Below are 19,347 nucleotides of genomic sequence, written 5' to 3'. Positions count from 1 at the left end.
TCAGAAAGAGTTAGGCCGGCTTATCAGTAGATAAGCCGACCTAACTCAGAATCTACGCCGACTTATGTTTAAGTGTATGCTCAAACAGAGATACGCTTAAACATATCTAAGATACGACGGCTTGCGCCGTCCTATCTTAGATTGCAATATTTCGGATGGCCGCTAGGTGGCGCTTCCATTGCGGTCGGCGTAGAATATGTAAATGAGTAGATACGCCGATTCACGAACGTACGCCCGGCCGACGCAGTACTTTTACGCCGTTTACGTTAGAGATAGGCCGCCTAAAGTTAGAGCTTAGCCCTACATGGAATAGTAATGTTAAGTATGGCCGCCGTTCCCGTGTCGAAATTCGAAATTTTTACGTCGTTTGCGTAAGTCGTCCGTGAATCGGGATTTACGTCGTTTACGTCCACGTCAAAATCAATAGGCCCGTGTGGCGTACTTAGCCGCAATGCACACTGGAAAATGTAGGCGCCCGGCGTATGCGCAGTAAAAAAAAAACGTCAAAAAAGGTCAAGCCTTATTAACATAAAACACGCCCCCTTTACACACATTTGAATTCGGCGCCCTTACGCCCGCCCGCTTTAGGCTACGCCGCCGTAACATAGCAGGCAAGTACATTGTGAATTATGTACTTGCCTCGCTAACTTACGGCGGCATAGCTTAAATGCCTTAAGCTACGCCGCCGCAATGTTGCGGCAACGTACCTGAATCTAGGCATTTATCTCAGCCCTGGCTAAATCTATCTGGGTTTTCCATTATATTTTTGTATCAGCAGACCTACGGCACATAAGACAGACACTCCATTAAAGTTATATAAAGCCCAAACTTTTTATTTTTTTATAGTTTTGGATAAAACACCTCTACCAGTTGAGTTCTTGTTGTTTGTGCGCCATCTGGGAAATTTCCATTTACTTCCTGTCCCAGAGACACGACAGGAAATGATCCCAAAGTGAAGGGCGTTTCCATCTTAGGCCCTATTTACGCTTTTTAGAGGTAGCTGATAGGCGGCTCAAAGGCAACAGGGTTGATTTAGTAAAAAGAAATAGGCTGTGCACTTCCCAAAGTGAAGTTGTGCTCTGGAAGAACAGTTGCTCCAAAGCTTCGTGAATGAGGGGAAGCTCAGCTGACTTCCATCATCCAATCTTGCGCAAGCAAAAATGCTGTTTTATTAATTTTAACTGTGGGCAGCTGAAGCTGCTTCCTGTTTACTTCCTGGATTTACACAGAGACACACCTCCAGCTCTGCAGCTCTCATTGGCCCTCTTATGACTCACCCCCCCCTCTTCCTGGCAAACGAGAGTGAGAGCTGTGCATTTTGCCATAAGCCTAGGCTAATGACCAGACAAGAAACAGGAAGTGGGCTGTATAAGGTATTTACTTACTATCCAAAGTTAAAACAACAAGGACAGAAGATTAAGGGCCCTTTCACATGGAGCGGATCCGTATTGATCCGCCCCGTGTGTGTCCGTCGGCTCAGCGGGGGATCAACCGTAAATCCCCGCTGAGCTGTCGGCGGACAGGGCGGTCCCCGCACACTGTGCAGAGACCGCCCTGTCTTTCCTCCGCTCTCCCCTATGGGGAATCGGATGAATACGGATCATGTGTCCGTATTCATCCGATCCGGTCCGCCGGACGGAAGAAAAATAGGGTTTTCTTCCGTCCGCAAAAGCGGATCTTTGCGGACGCGGATGTTTGCGGACGTTAGCGGATGCATCATCCGCTACCGTCTGCAATCCCATAGGGATACATTACAAGTCCGTAAACGGACTTATAAAAAACGGACCGTTTGTCCGTACGTGTGAAAGGGCCCTAAGGCTTCATGCACACTGAAGCTGATAAACTGCAGTTTGTTGGCGTTTTGGCTTTTTTTTTTTTTTAAAGCCCATAAACTGAACTGTTATCCATATGAAAATGTTAGCCTTTGTGCCCATGCACACCTGGGCTTTTTTTTAGTGTTAATAAGCTTTGGAGTTTATTGGCTTTTTTCTGAACGCCCGAAATTTGCGTTCAAAGTGCCGTTTTTTGGCGGGAAAAAACTCTAAAAAACGAAAAACGCTCAAAAACATGCATAAACACTCAAAACGCTGGCGCCAGCGTTGAAAAAAAAAATGTAAAAGAAAAGTAAAAAAGAAAATGTAAATAAAAAAAAAAAGCTACACTAAAAAACGCTGATTAACCACTTAACGACCGCCGCACGACGATATACGTCGGCAGAATGGCACGGCTGGGCAGATGGACGTACCGGCACATCCTTTACATATACCCAGCCCGGCCCAAAGCTCCGGGACCGGGACCGCGAGACCCGCGGACCCGATCGCCGATGGGGTCCCGCGATCGGTCCCCGGAACTGAAGAACGAGGAGAGCCGCGTGTAAACACGGCTTCCCTGTGATTCACTGTGGCGGCTGCATCGATCATGTGATCTCTTTTATAGGGAGACACAATCGATGACGTCACTCCTACAGCCACAAACCCCTACAGTTGTAAACACACACTAGGTGAAACATAACCCCTTCAGTGCCCCCTGTGGTTAACTCCCAAACTGCAACTGTCATTTCCACAATAAATAATGCTTTTTAAATGCATTTTTTGCTGTGAAAATGACAATGGTCCCAAAAATGTGTCAAAATTGTGCGAAGTGTCCGCCATAATGTCGCAGTCACGAAAAAAATCGCTGATCGCCGCCATTAGTAGTAAAACATTTTTTTTATAAAAATGCAATAAAACTATCCCCTATTTTGTAAACGCTATAAATTTAGTGCAGACCAACCGATAAACGCTTATTGCGATTTTTTTACCAAAAATATGTAGAAGAATACGTATCGGCCTAAACTGAGGAAAAAAAATGTTTTTATATATTTTTGGGGGATATTTAGTATAGCAAAAAGTAAAAAATATTGATTTTTTTTTCAAAATTGTCGCTCTATTTTTGTTTATAGCACAATAAATAAAAACTGCAGAGGTGATCAAATACCACTAAAAGAAAGCGCTATTTGTGAGAAAAAAAGGACGCCAATTTTGTTTGGGAGCCACGTCGCACGACCGCGCAATTGTCAGTTAAAGCGACGCAGTGCCGAATCGCAAAAAGGGGCCTGGTCCTTTACCTGCATTTTGGTCCAGGGCTTAAGTGGTTAAAGCTATTGCAAAAACACAAAAAAAACGTTTAAAGGCTCCCTGCAAAGCTACTGGCGTTTTTTAATAGCTTTTTTTAGCTTCAGTGTGCATGGAGCCTTAATAGCTTGAAAGATGAAAAAATTACTGAAGGTCCACTTTAATAACAACAAATATTGTACTCACAAACACATGAGTTAATAAACTCATTAATATATTCAAAGATACAGATCTTGTTCTTTCGAATTGGAAGAAGCCATCCAGGTCCGATACGGCTAACGTGTTTCAAGGGGTAACCCCTCTTCATCAGAGCCACTGAAGAGAAATTCCTGGCTGAGGTATTTTCAGAAACTGACACCTCCACAAGTGTCGATCTCTAGGTCACCCTCTGTGCTCAGTGATCCTTCCGCTAACCCCCACATCATTACTACGTCCAGAACCCCCTACATCCTATCCTGTAGTGACATTGCGGTGGGTGGGAGAAGATTGAGGCTCTGTTCACATATGCTGCGGTTGCAGCTCACAGTATGGGGTCCGATGCGTTCCCCCGACTCAGGTGTGAATCAGGTCTGAATTTTCACCTGAATCGGACCAGAAAACACACAGGACCCTTTTTGAATGCAGAAGCTGTGTGAACTGGCTCCATTGAGATGCGGCGAAATCTGCATCCAATTCACATAAGTGTGAACCTGGCCTTAAGTTTAGACTTTCTTCTTTTCAAGGAACACAGCAACTTTTTGCACCCAACCAAGGTTTTATATACATTGGGCTAGATTCACATACCGCGGCGTATTTTTGAGCGGGCGTAGCGCATCTCATATGCGCTACGCCGACGTAACATAGAGAGGCAAGTACAGTATTCACAAAGCACTTGCTCCCTAAGTTACGGCGGCGTAGCGTAAATGGGCCGGCGTAAGCCCGCCTAATTCAAAGTAGGCAGGTAGTGAGCGTGCTGTATTAAAATGAACCGTGACCCCATGTAAATGAAGGGCCGATCGAACGGCGAATGCGCGCGCATGCTCAGAATCACGTTGCATATCCTCCCTAAGATACGACGGCTCAATGCGTACGACGTGAACGTAACCTACGCCTAGCCCCATTCACGTATGACTTACGTAAACAACGTAAAATACGACGCTGTTCCCGCGCCCATACCTTAACATGACTTACCCCTGCTTTAGGTGGGATAACTTTACGCCGGACGTACGCCTTACGTAAACGGCGTAGCTTTCTGCGATGGGCTCAAGTACGTTCGTCAATCGGCGTATCTAGGTCATTTACATATTCGACGCGTAAATCAATGGAAGCGCCCCTAGCGGCCAGCGTAAATATGCACCCAAGATACAACGGCGTAGGAGACTTACATCGGTCGGATGAAGCCAGAATTCAGGCGTATCTGGTTTCAAGAATACGGCGCATAGATACGAAGGTGCATCCTTGAATTTCCCCGACGTATTAGAAGATACGTCGGCGTAAGTCCTACCTGAATCTGGCCCTTTATGCTTTACCGCATTTTGGCTACTAGATGGAGCTGACAATCGTAAGAATTAACCCTTTCGCTTCCAGATCAGTTTTTGTGGGGGTTTTTTGCACACGTTTAAAAGGATAATTTTAGGCCTTAAGATTGCATAAACCCCCAACACATTATAAAGTTCCAGTGTGAAATACGTCTAATGTCTTGTACACACGATCGGAAATTCCGATGGAAAAAGTCAGACAGAATTTTTTCATCGGCTATTCCGACCGTGTGTGTGTGCCCCATCTGAGTTTTTTCCATCGAAAATTCAGACAGACTAATGCCCCGTACACATGATCGGAATTTCCGTTGGGATAAACTCAGAAGGATTTTTCTGATGGAATTACGTTGAAGCTGTCTTGCATACACACTGTCACACCAAATTTCGACCGTCCAAAATGCGATGACGTACAACACAATGCTTCGGAGCATGCGTCAACTTGATTCTGAGCATGCGTGTTTTTTTCACCGCCGGAGTTCCATACAGATGAACGGAATTTCCGCTAGAATTTTTTTACATCTGAAAAAAACAGAACATGTTCTCTTTCTAAGTGCGTCGGAATTTCCGATAGAAAAACTCAGATGGGGCACACGGTCGGAATATACGATGAAAACATTTTGTCTGACTTTTTCCATCGGAAATTCCAATCGTGTGTATGAGGCATTAGAAAGAGAACATGTTCCGTCTGTGCTTGGAAGCATTGAACTTAATTTTTCTTGGCTCGTCGTAGGGTTGTACAGTACGGTACCGCGTTTTGGACGGTCTGAATTTGGTGTGACAGTGTGTATGCAAGACAGTTTGAATTGAATTCTGTCAGAAAAATCCATCGGAGTTTATCCCATCGGAAATTCCGATCGCGTGTACGGGGCATTATAGCAGAAAGTAAAATACTGCTTTTTTTTTTTAATTGTCTGTCTTTTTTTGTTTGTAGCGCAAACAATAAAAACCCGCAGAGTTGATCAAGTAAGGGGAAGGTAGGACATACTAGAATAAAGAAACAAATATGTGCCCGGTAATCTTGTATAGCCGCTACATTAGAATTCCGGGGTTGTTTGGATAAATGCATTGCAATTATACAGATCCCTCATTATTTCCTCAATCAGCGTGGATATGCTAACAGCGACGTTTGTTAACATCTCACTCAGTGACTTCCAGTAACAGGATCCAGAAAGAGACATCAGTCACAGAGAACGACAGTAGTTTATAAAAGATCAGATGTCGCTGCAGTTCATTTTCCACGTGTGAGAATGGGCAATCTGGGAAGAATTGAGGCAATTTGTGGAGAACGAGCCCCACCGCCGACACTGCCGTACAGCTCTTAGATAAACACAGGCGAAGATCACTTACTGATGATGATTAGGTGTTTAGGGTAGACACATAGGATTGGATTAGAGGATTTTCCTTTTATTATGACTTTAAACCTGACACTTTAATCATATGTGGTTAGCAATCTGAAACTGCCTCGGTTAGAGAAAGAACATTCTTACTTGACAGCAGGGTGGCCATTTTGCAAGTCAATATCATGAATGTGGCAGCTGATCTTTCTAATAGCAATTACAGGCATAGCACGATGATAGACTGTGATTTATGTTTTTATTATATGTAATATTAAACAAATTCTTAACGAGTAAAAACTACTAAAACAATCATACACAAACAACTTCCTTTTCCTGCCCCTACTACCATGAGCACATTTGCAATCTTTGGTGCACCTTGGAAACTTATTTTTCTGTAGTTCCATAGCTGAAATGTCAATCGGAAAACACTTTATATTCATTCAGAAACTGTAAAGCCTCGTACACACGATCAGTCCTTCCGATGAGAACGGTCTGAAGAACCGTTGTCATCAGTTAACCGATGAAGCTGACTGATGGTCCGTCGCGCCCACACACCATCGGTTAAATAACCGATCGCGTCTGAACGCGGTGGCGTAAAACACAATGACGTGCTGAAAAAAAATTTCAATGCTTCCAAGCATGCGTCGACTTTATTCTGAGCATGCGTGGATTTTTAACCGATGGTCGTGCCTACTAACGATCGGTTTTGACCTATTGGTTAGGAATCCATCGGTTAAATTTAAAGCAAGTTGGCTTTTTTTTAACCAATGGTTAAATAACCTATGGGGCCCACACTCGATCGGTTTTGACCGATGAAAACGGTCCTTCAGACGGTTGTCCTCTGGTTAACCGATCGTGTGTACGAGGCCTAAGGCCCCTTTCACACTGTCAATTTTTTAGGTGGACCCGATCAGACCATCTATTGCCCTCTATGGAGCGGTGGGTATCAACCAGCATGTGTCTGTTGACACCCGCCAACATCCGATCCAATCTACTAAAAACAGATGGATGGGGATCCCTTCCCCATCCGTTGATCGGATTGGGTGGCTCTTGGGTGTCAACCAGCATGTGTCCGTTGACATCTGCAAACATCCGAGGAGAGCGGGATGTGTCTGTGCCTGTTCTGTATAAACGGAGTGGACATGAACAAGCCATCTGCCTGCTCAGCGGGGATCAGCAGACAGATTCCATGCTGAGTAGGTGAACTCCAGGCAGAGTCAGCTCCATGTAAAAGGGGCCTAAAGTGTTATCTGAATGGTAACCTTGTCAAGCAAGCAAACTTCTGTATTCATTAAGCAGCGGGGAAGCTGGTGGACATGGAAGCCGACAGCTAGTGGCAATCACTGCAGTAAAGGTGCCTACTTCAGTGATTTCCAACTTCCAGGCCAAGTAAAGTTGCAAGAAAAATTAGGTGAACCCTTTTGGAATGATATGGATTTCTGCACAAATTGGTTATAAAATGTGATCTGATCTTCATCTAAGTCACAACAATAGACAATCACAGTCTGCTTAAACTAATAACACACAAAGAATTAAATGTTACCATGTTTTTATTAAACACCATGTAAACATTCACAGTGCAGTTGGAAAAAGTATGTGAACCCTTGGATTTAATAACTGGTTGAACCTCCTTTGGCAGCAATAACTTCAACCAAACGTTTCCTGTAGTTGCAGATCAGACGTGCACAACGCTCAGAAGTAATTCTTGACCATTCCTCTTTACAGAACTGTTTCAGTTCAGCAATATTCTTGGGATGTCTGTTGTGAATCCCCTTCTTGAGGTCATGCCACAGCATCTCAATCGGGTTTAGGTCAGGACTCTGACTGGGCCACTCCAGAAGGCGTATTTTCTTCTGTTTAAGCCATTCTGTTGTTGATTTACTTCTATGTTTTGGGTCCTTGTCCTTGTTGCAACACCCATCTTCTGTTGAGCTTCAGCTGGTGGACAGATGGCCTTAAGTTCTCCTGCAAAATGTCTTGATAAATTTGGGAATTAATTTTTCCTTTGATGATAGCAATCTGTCCAGGCCCTGATGCAGCAAAGCAGCCCCAAACCATGATGCCCCAGCAGTTGCTTCCTTTGTGGTATCCTTCAATGAAATCCATTCTTGTTTAGTGTTTTACGTATCGTAGATTCGCTAACAGGGACGTTAGCATATGCCAGAGACTTTTGTAAGTCTTTAGCTGACACTCTAGGATTCTTCTTCACCTCATTGAGCAGTCTGCACTGTGCTCTTGCAGTCATCTTTAATTTGTCCTACCGTGGACTGTTGAACAGCAAGGCTTTTGGAGATACTTTTATATTCCTTCCTAGCTTTATGCAAGTCAACAATTCTTAATCATAGGTCTTCTGAGAGCTCTTTTGTGCAAGGCATCATTCACATCAGGCAATGCTTCTTGTGAAAAGCAAACCCAGAACTGGTGTGTGTTTTTTATAGGGCAGGGCAGCTGTAACCAACACCTCCAATCTCATCTCATTGATTGGACTCCAGTTGGCTGACACCTCACTCCAATTAGCTCTTGGAGATGTCATTAGTCTAGGGGTTCACATACCTTTTCCACCTGCACTGTGAATGTTTACATGGTGTGTTCAATAAAAACATGGTAACATTTAATTCTTTGTATGTTATTAGTTTAAGCAGACTGTGATTGTCTATTGTTGTGACTTAGATGAAGATCAGTTCACATGTTATGACCAATTTGTGCAGAAATCCATATCATTCCAAACGGTTCACATACTTTTTCTTGCAACTGTATGACCCATGCATACTTTCATTGGTCCAACCTGGGATTATGCAACTATGTAAACATATCCAGAAAAGGAATTCAGCTTTAAAGGTTTATTTTAAGGTAAAGTTGACTGTCAAGGTCCAGTTAGGGGATTGGTTAGGTGCTATAGTCAAGTTAAATATTAAAGGAGAAGTACAGACAAAGCTTGTTTGGCTGTACTTCTCCTGTGGATCACAGAAGTGCAGTTCGTTCTTCATTCCTGTGACCTGTTTTCAGCAGACAGCGGGCTGCAGCCCACTGTTGACTGATTTCACAGAGCCAGTCCAAGCTTGGGAGAGATCCATATGGTCCGCCAACATGCCTGGACTGGCACCCAGCTCAGGCTGTCAACGAGCCGATGCGAGCCTGAGTTGGCTCCTGCCCCTTCACAGCCCAGCACATTGAGAATGGTGGGGGGGAAGAACAGAGAGGCGGTGACTGATAGTCACCAGCTCTCTGCTCTGGGAGCTCTGAGAACCGAGCTATGGGTGGTGTTTGATCACGCAGTTCTCAGTCTTTGAGCTGACAGACATAGCATCGAAGCATTGCTGCATCCACCTAGGTAAGTATGATTTTAAAAAATGAATGATTCCCATACCTCTCTTTTAAAGATGAATTATTAGACGGGGATATTTGTATATACAATATATTTTAATTTGTATTGTATGCTGAAAGCCTTGTACAAAAAACTAACATAAACTTCCCCAAATGCAATTGGTTACAATACAACTATAATGTAGAAAACCAAGTATAAGAACGTTCAATATCATATATAACATCAACAAGGTACTTTAAGCTCATTCATCTGCTGCTTTAGCATTACTTTCACAATTTTTGCACAATACTGAAACAATTTCACTCCAGAAGAAGCCTTGATTTGAGGCGAAACATGCTGGGTTTTGGGATATTTTGAGGAATTTGATGAGCACTTTTGGTTTTTGGTATTTATTTTGGGGAAGCAAAAACGAGGCATGGTCTACTTAGTTATTCGTTTCTGGAGATTAGAGAAGGTTCAAATCAATATGTAATATTGTTCACCGATCTGAACCTCCTATAATGTCCAGAAAATAGTTACCAAAAAAATAGAATTAAAAGTTTTGTTTAAAAGCCTAAAGGGGTAAAGGTACAAGGTGACCGATTCATGAAATTTGAGCTGGGATCATATATCTGCAGTATTTTGTTATCTCTCTTCAACGAGCTAAGTCCCATAGCTCTCTCCTGAACTGTTCCTCTGTTATCAGCCTGATAACTCCTGACAAATTCTCAGACACTTTAGACAAAAGGAGCCTGAATCTTCAGTCCAGGGAGGTTGCTAAAATAAATTAGCAGGGAGAAGGTCCTATTACAAAACACCTCTGAGAGTCTCTGCCTATTATGAGAGGGGGTGTGTGCCTTTCCTCCAGTCAGCAATGTTACTTATTGATATTTATCATTCATTTATTCATTAGTATTTTCAGGGGTTGGTGTTTTTTTTTTTTCCTAGCAAGGAAGGGTTTATTTATTATTGACATTCAGGTTTACATTTTAGGTTCCCATACTGTGGCTTTGTGGCTTTTTTTCTTTAGATTGTTTACTGAGAAATCAGATGATTGTATTATTAGGACCATCATTTGGCTGGTAGCACTCCTAATGACAGGTACACTTTACATCACCTCCACCGAAATCACAACTGACTGCTAGGATCTGCTGGGACTTGTAGCTCCCCAACAGCTGCAAGAAAACAGCTTGCCCTTGGCCTCTATACTTTCAGCTTCTGGATACCATCTGTGCTTACCGCCACACTAAAACTACTTCTGGGGATACCTCCGCCATATAAGGTCCATCTGCAAGTGCGTCTCCTAAATGCCAACAAGTTACTCCGGGACTTGTTCTGAATAAGATATTAAATTCCATGTGTGTACTTCGTGGCGGGTGTATCTAATTAAAATGTTGCGTGTTTCCCAACCAAGTCACTACCGGGAGACTATCCAAGCTGTGAGGTTTGCCAATATGCAGTAAAAAAAAAGAAAAAGGCTACAGTCTTCATAAAAGAACAAAAAAAAAAGTGAAGGCGCACTTGGTAACACATTATCCTAGAGAAGTGCCAGAAAGATTTCATTTATTGCTCAGACAGGCAGTCTGTAAAAATAAAATAAAAGCAGTAACGGTTGTGTTTCCAACCGGCGTTGAAGGTGATTTCGTAACAAATTAGGATTCCGGACTGGATGCTCTAATCTCATTATACTTCTTAACCCCCTTCTTTTTACCGACAGATGTTGAGAGAAAGGATACAACCCTTTCCATATGCTCTGTAATGATTTCCCAGGAATACTTGTCAGGCACGGTGGACATGTTTCCTCCATCGTGGTTTCCAATAGATAGGAGAGAAAAAGGACTTTAAAGCCATATTTTCTTAAAAAGAAATGCCTAATAATAATTATAATAAAGTATATAACAGTTACAGATTATGTAGAAGTACATTCTGAAATTAAAAGCTTGACCTTTTTTAGCATTTAAAGTATAGGTGAACCCAATCACTAAAATATAAGCTTTAACATGTTAATATGCTTCCAAAAGAATCAAAGACAGTATTAATGGGTGATCATCAGACACCACATCCCCAACTCGCAAAAAAAACGACACATGCAAGCAAAGTTGAATTTTATCCACTTGACCTCTGGAAGATTTTACCCCCTTCATGACCAGACCAATTTTTGCTATTCAGCAATGTGCTTTTTTAACCCATTGACCCCCTGAAAATGTACCCCCCTTTATGACCAAGCCATTTCTTTTGTGATACGGCACTGCATTAATATAACTGACAATAGCGCAGTCGTGCGATGCTGTACCCAAATAAAATGTAGGGCCCAGATTTACATACATCGGCGCATATTTATGCCGGCGTAGCGTATCTAATATACGCTACGCCGACGTAGCGCAGAGAGGCAAGCACTGGATTCACAAAGCCAGTGCTGCCAAATCTGCGCTGGGTTCCCTCAACGTAAGCCGTCGTAAGTGGAAGTGGGCGTGAGACATGCTAATGAGGTGTGACCCCATGCAAATGATTGGCCAAGCGTTATAGAAGTACTTAAAACGAACGGCGCATGCGCCGTCCCGTGGACGTATCCCAGTGCGCATGCTCAGAATCACGTCGAAACTACTCCCTAAGATACGACGAATCACTGCCTACGACGTGAACGTAACCTACGCCCATCCCTATTCACGTACTACGTAAACAACGTAAAATACGATGGCTGAGTTCCCTGGTGCAGCCATTTGCATGGATGCTGCTGACTTACACCTGCTTTATGAGGCATAACTTTACGCCGGACGTACGACTTATGCAAACCGCGTATATAATGCGCCGGGCGCAAGTACGTTCGTGAATTGGCGTATCTCCCTCATTTGCATATGTGAATAGGACATCAATGTGAGCGCCCCTTGCGGCCAGTGTAAATATGCTCCCACGATACGCCGGCGTAGGAAAGTTATGTCGGTCGGATGAAGCCTATTTTCAGGCGTATCTAATTTTGTGGGCATGGCGCACAGATACGACGGCGCATATTTACACTTACGCGGCGTAAGTGCTTTGTGAATCCGGCCATATGTCTTTTTTTTCTCACGAATATAACTTTCTTTTGGTGGTATTTGATCATCATGGTTTTTAATTTTTGCGCTATAAACAAAAAAATAAAAATTTTAGCAATTGTATATCGTACATGACAATATATCCCTACGTACACTCGGCAAAGATAGATGGAGAGGGCAGTTGGTGGTGACCCCACACCCTCTCCATTCTTTACCCTCATTCTATGCTTCTCTCTTCCTTCTCCCCCCTTTTTTTCCTCTCTGCATGCCCTGGCTCGGCCCCAGAATTGAGAGGTCACAAAGCCAAAAATGGCCAGCCAGTGTTTTCTGGAGTATGGCAGTAAGACAAAAAGTGAGGGGAAATCTTTATAACAGAGTCCCCAACATGGGTTTTTAATTCCTCCTCACTCTATCCAAAACTAGACATGGAAGGTTTGGCTGTACTTACACTTTAATTTCCTGCTACAGGACCATAAGCTAATGGTATATTAAATTTAAAGCATAATATATCCAACATAAACACAGACTCTGTCCTCTTTCATAACACCTTACAGAGGACATCCCAAGCAGTTCTTGAGGCACGTTTCTACCCGGTCATAATATATAGTCTAGAGTTGGTCTGAAGACAAATATGTGACTGGTTTGGAATGTGAAATGAAAATGGAGTACTTGGGAAAACTTCCACTAACATAGGAAAAACCTGCCTGTAGGAAGGCCAAGAAAACATTGGAACAATATTGCATCCCTGGGTACCATAAGCAGGCCTCCTGCCCCATTTCTATGTTAGTGTGGTTCCCCACTGCCAGAGGGAGCATTGAAGTAATCAGTTACCCAAACACCTTGACATGACACTTCACCCCAATTCATCACCCGGCAGAGCAAGGTATCAGTTTCAGGATAGGCCACCCACAAAATCAGACAAGCGATTAGATGCCAGATGTCCAGACAAGACATACAACTTCTTCCATATTTAGCAGTGGCAGTTGCCAGTTTTTCCCCCTAGGGCACGTATCTTTAGTTCATTCCCCTTTTAAGTTCTTCTTGGGCATCGGGGCACCTGAATATCCGCCAGCCAGGGAAACGCCAGTTGCTTGCAGTGTCACTGCATCTCTAAAGAAGACCCAACCTAGTCCCACAGGCGCCAACTACATGACTTCCTCCTCTCTACACTTCCCACCAGAATGACTCACTATCCAATCAAATCCCCATATTCAAAACTTGGGAGGGGTGGCTAATGTAGGAACTGGTCTAACACATTCTTACATTCCGTCCCCACACAGATAGTGCTTCAAGGACATATAAACCATCACTTCAATGGTGCAATGCTGAAGTCTAGCTCCAGTTCATAAAACAGTTTCACCCCCAGCCCTTCCTGCTCACCCCACCATCACAGGAGCTCTCTTTTTCTTATTCAAACCCGGTCACATGTGCTCTTTATTTCCCGTTGCAGTAGCTCCGAGCGCAGCAGAACTGCAATAAAGGAGATAGTGAACCACATGTGTGAGAAGGTTTGAGAGCTGTTACCTGCGATGGTCGGGGTGAACATTAACAACTGATAGTGCCTTAGCAACGAGCCAGGATGGGGGAATGCCTTGCCATTTCTGGGAGTTTTTTGGCCAGGCTTCAGAAGTTTGTAAATAGCCTACACCTATAGCAAGAGCATTATTTACCTGTGGTCAAAGCTGCACAGTTTGTTTTTATCTACAGCCTCCCCTTATCTGCATAGGCATTTTTTGGTAAAAATGAACTAATGCTGGCCATACACTATACGAAAATTCGGCCAAAAATCGGTCGTTCAGACAGTTCTTTCGTTTTTCGAACAGTTAATGGGCACAAAATCGATTATCGTTGGGATGTTTTTGAGCCGAAAAAACGGAGGACACATTTGGAAATGTTCTGCCGAAGGATAAAGATAAATCGAAGGTTAATGTGTTTCCATCCGAACTTTCTGCACTAGGTATATGTAAAAAAAAAACAACATTTTTTTTCGTCTATCATTTGCGCTCACGACCGAACGTTCGTTTTTCGAAAGTTCATTTGGACGATTTTTCGTGGAGTGTATGGCCAGCATTACTCTTTAAACACAAAATAATCACTTCTAGAATATAACCTGCTATCTTCAGTCTCACAAGATACAACTGCTCTGTGTTATGTCTGGTTATGTCCTCACCACATCAGAAAACATTCTACAGACAAGAGGTTATTATTTTTTGGGTCCTCTTGAGCAAACAACATTGCAATCATATTAAAGATAGAGTGCATTTGTGTCATAAGTGTACAAATCTAAGAGAAAACATATTTTCTCTGGTAATATAGCAATATTTGTCTCAGAAAATCTCTCGGTACATAACATGGCTTTCCTTTTATCAGACTCGAGTGTAAAGAAATTTATACACGTGTGTATACATTTTCTGTCTTTAATTACTTGTAATGACCTAAAAGGCCTTTTCTGCCAAGCCGTTCGGTTGCAAACTACCAATTTAAATACAAAAGCTTTCTAAAGAGCCTTCAAAGATTTTGCAATGGGAACGAGGGATACAGCAGTTCTATAATCTCAAGGGAGGGCTGCACAAGTACGCTTTTTGCCTTTTTCTGTTATTTTATGCATGAGAAGGAATTGATTGGTGGAATAATTACACTAATTTGCTGTTTGCAAAGTGCTTTTAAATAAAAATCTCATCTTGAGTTAAAGAACTACAGTAGAACATCTAAAACACAAAAGTAAGTCGCTTACTGTATACAATCTATCTATCTATCTATCTATCTATCTATCTATCTATCTATCTATATCTATATATAAATCCTGTATCTTTATACCTAAAACATACTATATATTTTTGTTTCCCATGTCTTTACTATTTTTTTCAAGCCTTACAGAGTACACAGACCATTGTCACTCATTTCTGTTGCAGATAAGTTTACTATTTGTGTCTACCACATCATGGAAACTCATATAACAGGGAAAGCTTAAAGCGGAACTTTACCCATACCCAAATTTTGTCAGTTGTAACAATTGTCTAATATTGTACAGTTATCAAATTTGTCTGTATGTTTTTCTAAAATTCTTTTTAGTGCTTACAGAGCCTGATTAAAAAATTCTCCTGAGAAAGCTACTATTTGTGGCGAAACATGTAGAGAATAATTCAGTTTGCAACTTTCAACTGTACTGTATGATCAGATTTTTATATTTGGACTTTTACATTTTCAATAAAGAATATTTTATCAGTGTAATTTTGTTGTAATATTTGCACCTTTAAAATCCCAAAACCTCCTGATTTTTGTATAAATGTTTTTCAAAGGGATGTGGTGCCAGTTTAATATTTAGATGATAAGCAATAATTTCTCTCCTTTTACCCATAACAACTTGATGAAAAATTATGTTCTTTAGAAAGGAACATACATTCCACATTAATAATTATGGGCAGGGTGAGACATTACTGGATTTTAAACAGTATAGACACTTTTTTTTAATGTTTTACATGGTTATACCTGCAAAATGGACAAGCCTGAAGTCATCTAGCATGACTTAATTTTCTGGCTAAAGTTCCACTTTAAGTGAAAGACAACCCACCAGCATGTATTTGGATTGTAGGAGGGAACTCGTTGTACACCCACACAAATATGGGGAGAACACATACCATACAAAAACTATTGTGTGGTGGTGGGTTTACCCTTAAAGCAAACCTTTGCACTGCCTTGAATAGGCAATGCAACAGACTTGCCTTAAAAGGTGAACTCCAGCCTTCCCCTCAGTCTTGCACAGTTGTACAGGCTCTTCTCTTGTACTAAATTGCTTTCTCTGATTTCATAGCACACTGTAAAGTCTCACAGTATGCATTAGAAGCTGCAGCAAGTCAAGTCGTGCCTGCCTCATCTCCTGGCTGAAGGACAGCCAGCATCGTCTTGACTTCTCCTCTTGAGCCTGACTATCCCGGCCCCTTTCCTTTCATTTAATTGATGTCAGTTAAAGCAGGGTTCGCAAAATGCAGATCACAAACACTATCCATTTACCTTTAGAATCATGCAGGGGTTGGACCTGGTGTACATGATGATGGCATTGTTCTGAAGGGTCCTCATTCGTAGGCCCAGTCTGAATTCATCTCTCTTGCTGTTTTCAGAGACCCTGTATTTGATGTAGCTGTTCCCAGCAAAACTGAGGGACGTGTGGCCTGAAATTAAGTAAAATAATAATAGATTAAAAAATACTTTAATGATCCTTAGTGATAGAAACATTATAACACAATAATAAGATCATCAAATAAAATAATTATTATTAATATAATGTATGCTCATCCAAAAATGTTTGGTATAATAGATTTAGAACCACTTAGAGAAGACAACCTATCCACTGCTTTCACCCGAGAAAGGTTTTTGCTTCCTTCATCATGATCTCAGGCTAAGTTCCAGGCCTTATACCTATGCCTCGTACACACGACCAGTTTTCCTGTCAGGAAAATTGCCATGGCAGCTTTTGGCCGGGAAAACTGTCCGTGTGTATGCTCCATGGCAGTTTTACCAACAGAAAAAATGCCGGGAAAACCGCCAGGAATCACGGCGGGAAAAATTAGAACATGTTCTCTTTTTTACTGCCGTGATTCCCGACAGTCTTTTTCCCCGGCAGATTTCCTATGGGAAACACTGCGGTGGAGCATACACACGGCTGGGTTTCCCGGCCAAAGCTCTAATGGCAGTTTTCTTGCCAGGTAAACCAGCGTTTGTAGGGGGAAAAAGCTGCCGAGCCGGTACTCGGCTTTCCCCTCGGGTTTCCCGGCGGTAAAAAGTCAGCCGGGAAACCCGTATGTGTGTGCATTACTGAAATTTACCAGGCAATTTACCTGTTGCTGTGCTTTATGTACACACTTCCTATGTCATCTAATGATGCAACATTCCATGCCTAAGCATGAATCCATCAAATGGCATGCACAGTGTAGTACAGATTGAGGCAGCAGACAAGACCAGTATTTGTTGGATGTAGGGTTGCCACCTTTTCTTCAAGCAACCCCAAAAGGGGAAACGCTTTGTACTCTGGTGTAAACAGGACCACTGATTTAAGGAGTTTCTGCTTACCAAAGACCCCAATTACATCAGAGTTCCCAAGTTCCCCCCTTAAATCAGGGTTCCCAATTCCCCCTTACATCAAAGTCCACAGAGCAACCCTTACACCCCCCTTACCTTAGTGTACACACTCACTTGGGAGGCAGGAGAGAGAAGGGAGAGAGGAGACTTCAGCCACAGACCCTTACTCACCCAAGCATTGAGGCTCAGGCACCATGATGTACTCAGGCACCATGATGTATGGTCCGGCTGCTGGGCTTCATATTTACTGCCCACATATCCCTTTTCTGAGGCACAGCACGGGGTAATTAGGGTATGCCCAGGTTCACCTGGCACACCCTGTGAGAATGCCTTTGTTGGGGAGCCACAGTCTGGTCTGAATATTGTGTATGGGTTAGGCAATGCTAGCTTTTAATGCCTGCTATGCAGTAGGGAAGACAATCTATTCTATTTGATTTACTGAAGAATGTGTTTTAAGGGTGCTATATCCATATTTTCCACATATTGTCTAGTTATTAAATATATGTTTATCAAAAGGTGAGCAAAAACTAGATCTGCAAGTGTTTATGCACCATAATTCACCTATTATTCCTGGAAGTTCTAGCTAACTAAGAGCACCAGGTTCACAGAGCCAATGCAAATCAGGATTGTATCATAACATTTATTTACAATATCAAATGTCAAATGTGCGTTGGTGGGCCTCTGTGGAATTCAATAGCAGTGATAAAATCAATGACTTGTTTTTTAAAAACAGATATTTTATAAAATCTATTATAAACATGGCTATTTTAAACTATATGGCCCATATTTTGTTGATGCTTGACTAGCACACCTATATGAGCTTGGATGGACTTCTTAAACCAAAGCTATGGGTAGTACTTTGAAGTTGGCTCCCCTTTGGGGCTATAACTTCACTCTTCTCTGGAAAGGCTTTTCACAAGATTTGGAGTAGGAATTTGTGCCCGTTCAGCCAAAACAATGTTTCTGAGATGAGGTTCTGACATTGGATGGAAAGACCAGGACAAACACGTGTTAACCCTTTCATGACTAAGCCTATTTATGACATTTGGTCATAAATAGGCTTTACAAGTTAAAATACGTATTTTTTGCTAGAAAATGACTTTGATCCCAAAAAATTATATATATATTTTTTAGCAGAGAATCTAGAGAATAAAATGGCCATTGTTGTAATATTTTATGTCACACGGTATTTGTGCAGCGGTCTTTTAAACGCATTTTTTTTGGGAAAAAGACACTTTCATGAATAAAAAAAAAAAAAAAAACAGTAAAGTTAGTCCATTTTTTTTGTATAATGTTAAAGATGACTACGGTACCTAAAAATATCCATAGGCAACGTTTTAATTTTATTTTACGGTTACTAGGTTAGAGTTACAGAGGAATTATTGCTCGTGCTCTGATGATCGCGGCGATACCTCACATGTGTGATTTGAACACCATTTACATATGCGGGCGCGACTTACGTGTATGTTTTCTTTGCTGTGCGAGCTCGCGGGGATGGGGGTGCTATAAATGTATTTACTTTTTTACATTGTGTTTTAAAAAAAATATTTTGATTACTTTTATTGCTGTCACAAAAAATGTAAACATTCCTTGTGCCAGTAATAGGCAGTGACAGATACTCTTTATGGAGGGATCGGGGTCTAAAAGACCCCAAATCCCTCCTCTGCACTTCAAAGTATTCAGATCGCCAAAAACTGCGATTCTGAATACCGTTTTTTTTTTAAACCGCCATTGGCAGCTGAGTAAACCCGAAATGACGTTGTGGCGTTGCTTCTGTGTTTACATACAGAACACTGGAACAAAGCCGTTTCCAGCTTTGTGCCAGTCTGTGTCTAGATGCCGGAAGTGCCGGATCGCTGGAGGCCCAGTAAAAGCGGCGGAAGTTGGCGGGAGAGGGGGATGACCCCTCCCGCTCTTCCGGGATAACAACCGAGCAGCTTTTAGCCACATCGGTTGTTCTCCATGGAA

General features: G+C 42.2%; 1 protein-coding gene across 6 annotated transcripts in view; it reads right to left on the bottom strand.

Moving 5' to 3' along the window:
• The window catches only part of FAT3 (FAT atypical cadherin 3), a 573,478-nt gene that overhangs the window by 34,608 nt on the left and 519,523 nt on the right, over window positions 1-19,347 (bottom strand). For all 6 annotated transcript variants that reach the window (XM_040340131.1, XM_040340132.1, XM_040340133.1 and 3 more), the window contains one exon: window positions 16,315-16,472. In XM_040340131.1, coding sequence (XP_040196065.1) covers window positions 16,315-16,472 — 158 coding nt within the window. The remainder of the gene's footprint in view (window positions 1-16,314; window positions 16,473-19,347) is intronic.

This window comes from Rana temporaria, chromosome 2 (assembly GCF_905171775.1).
Source record: "Rana temporaria chromosome 2, aRanTem1.1, whole genome shotgun sequence".
Taxonomy (NCBI): domain Eukaryota; kingdom Metazoa; phylum Chordata; class Amphibia; order Anura; family Ranidae; genus Rana; species Rana temporaria.
Note: the sequence above shows the minus strand (reverse complement) of the source record. Positions and strands in the feature narration are given on the sequence as shown.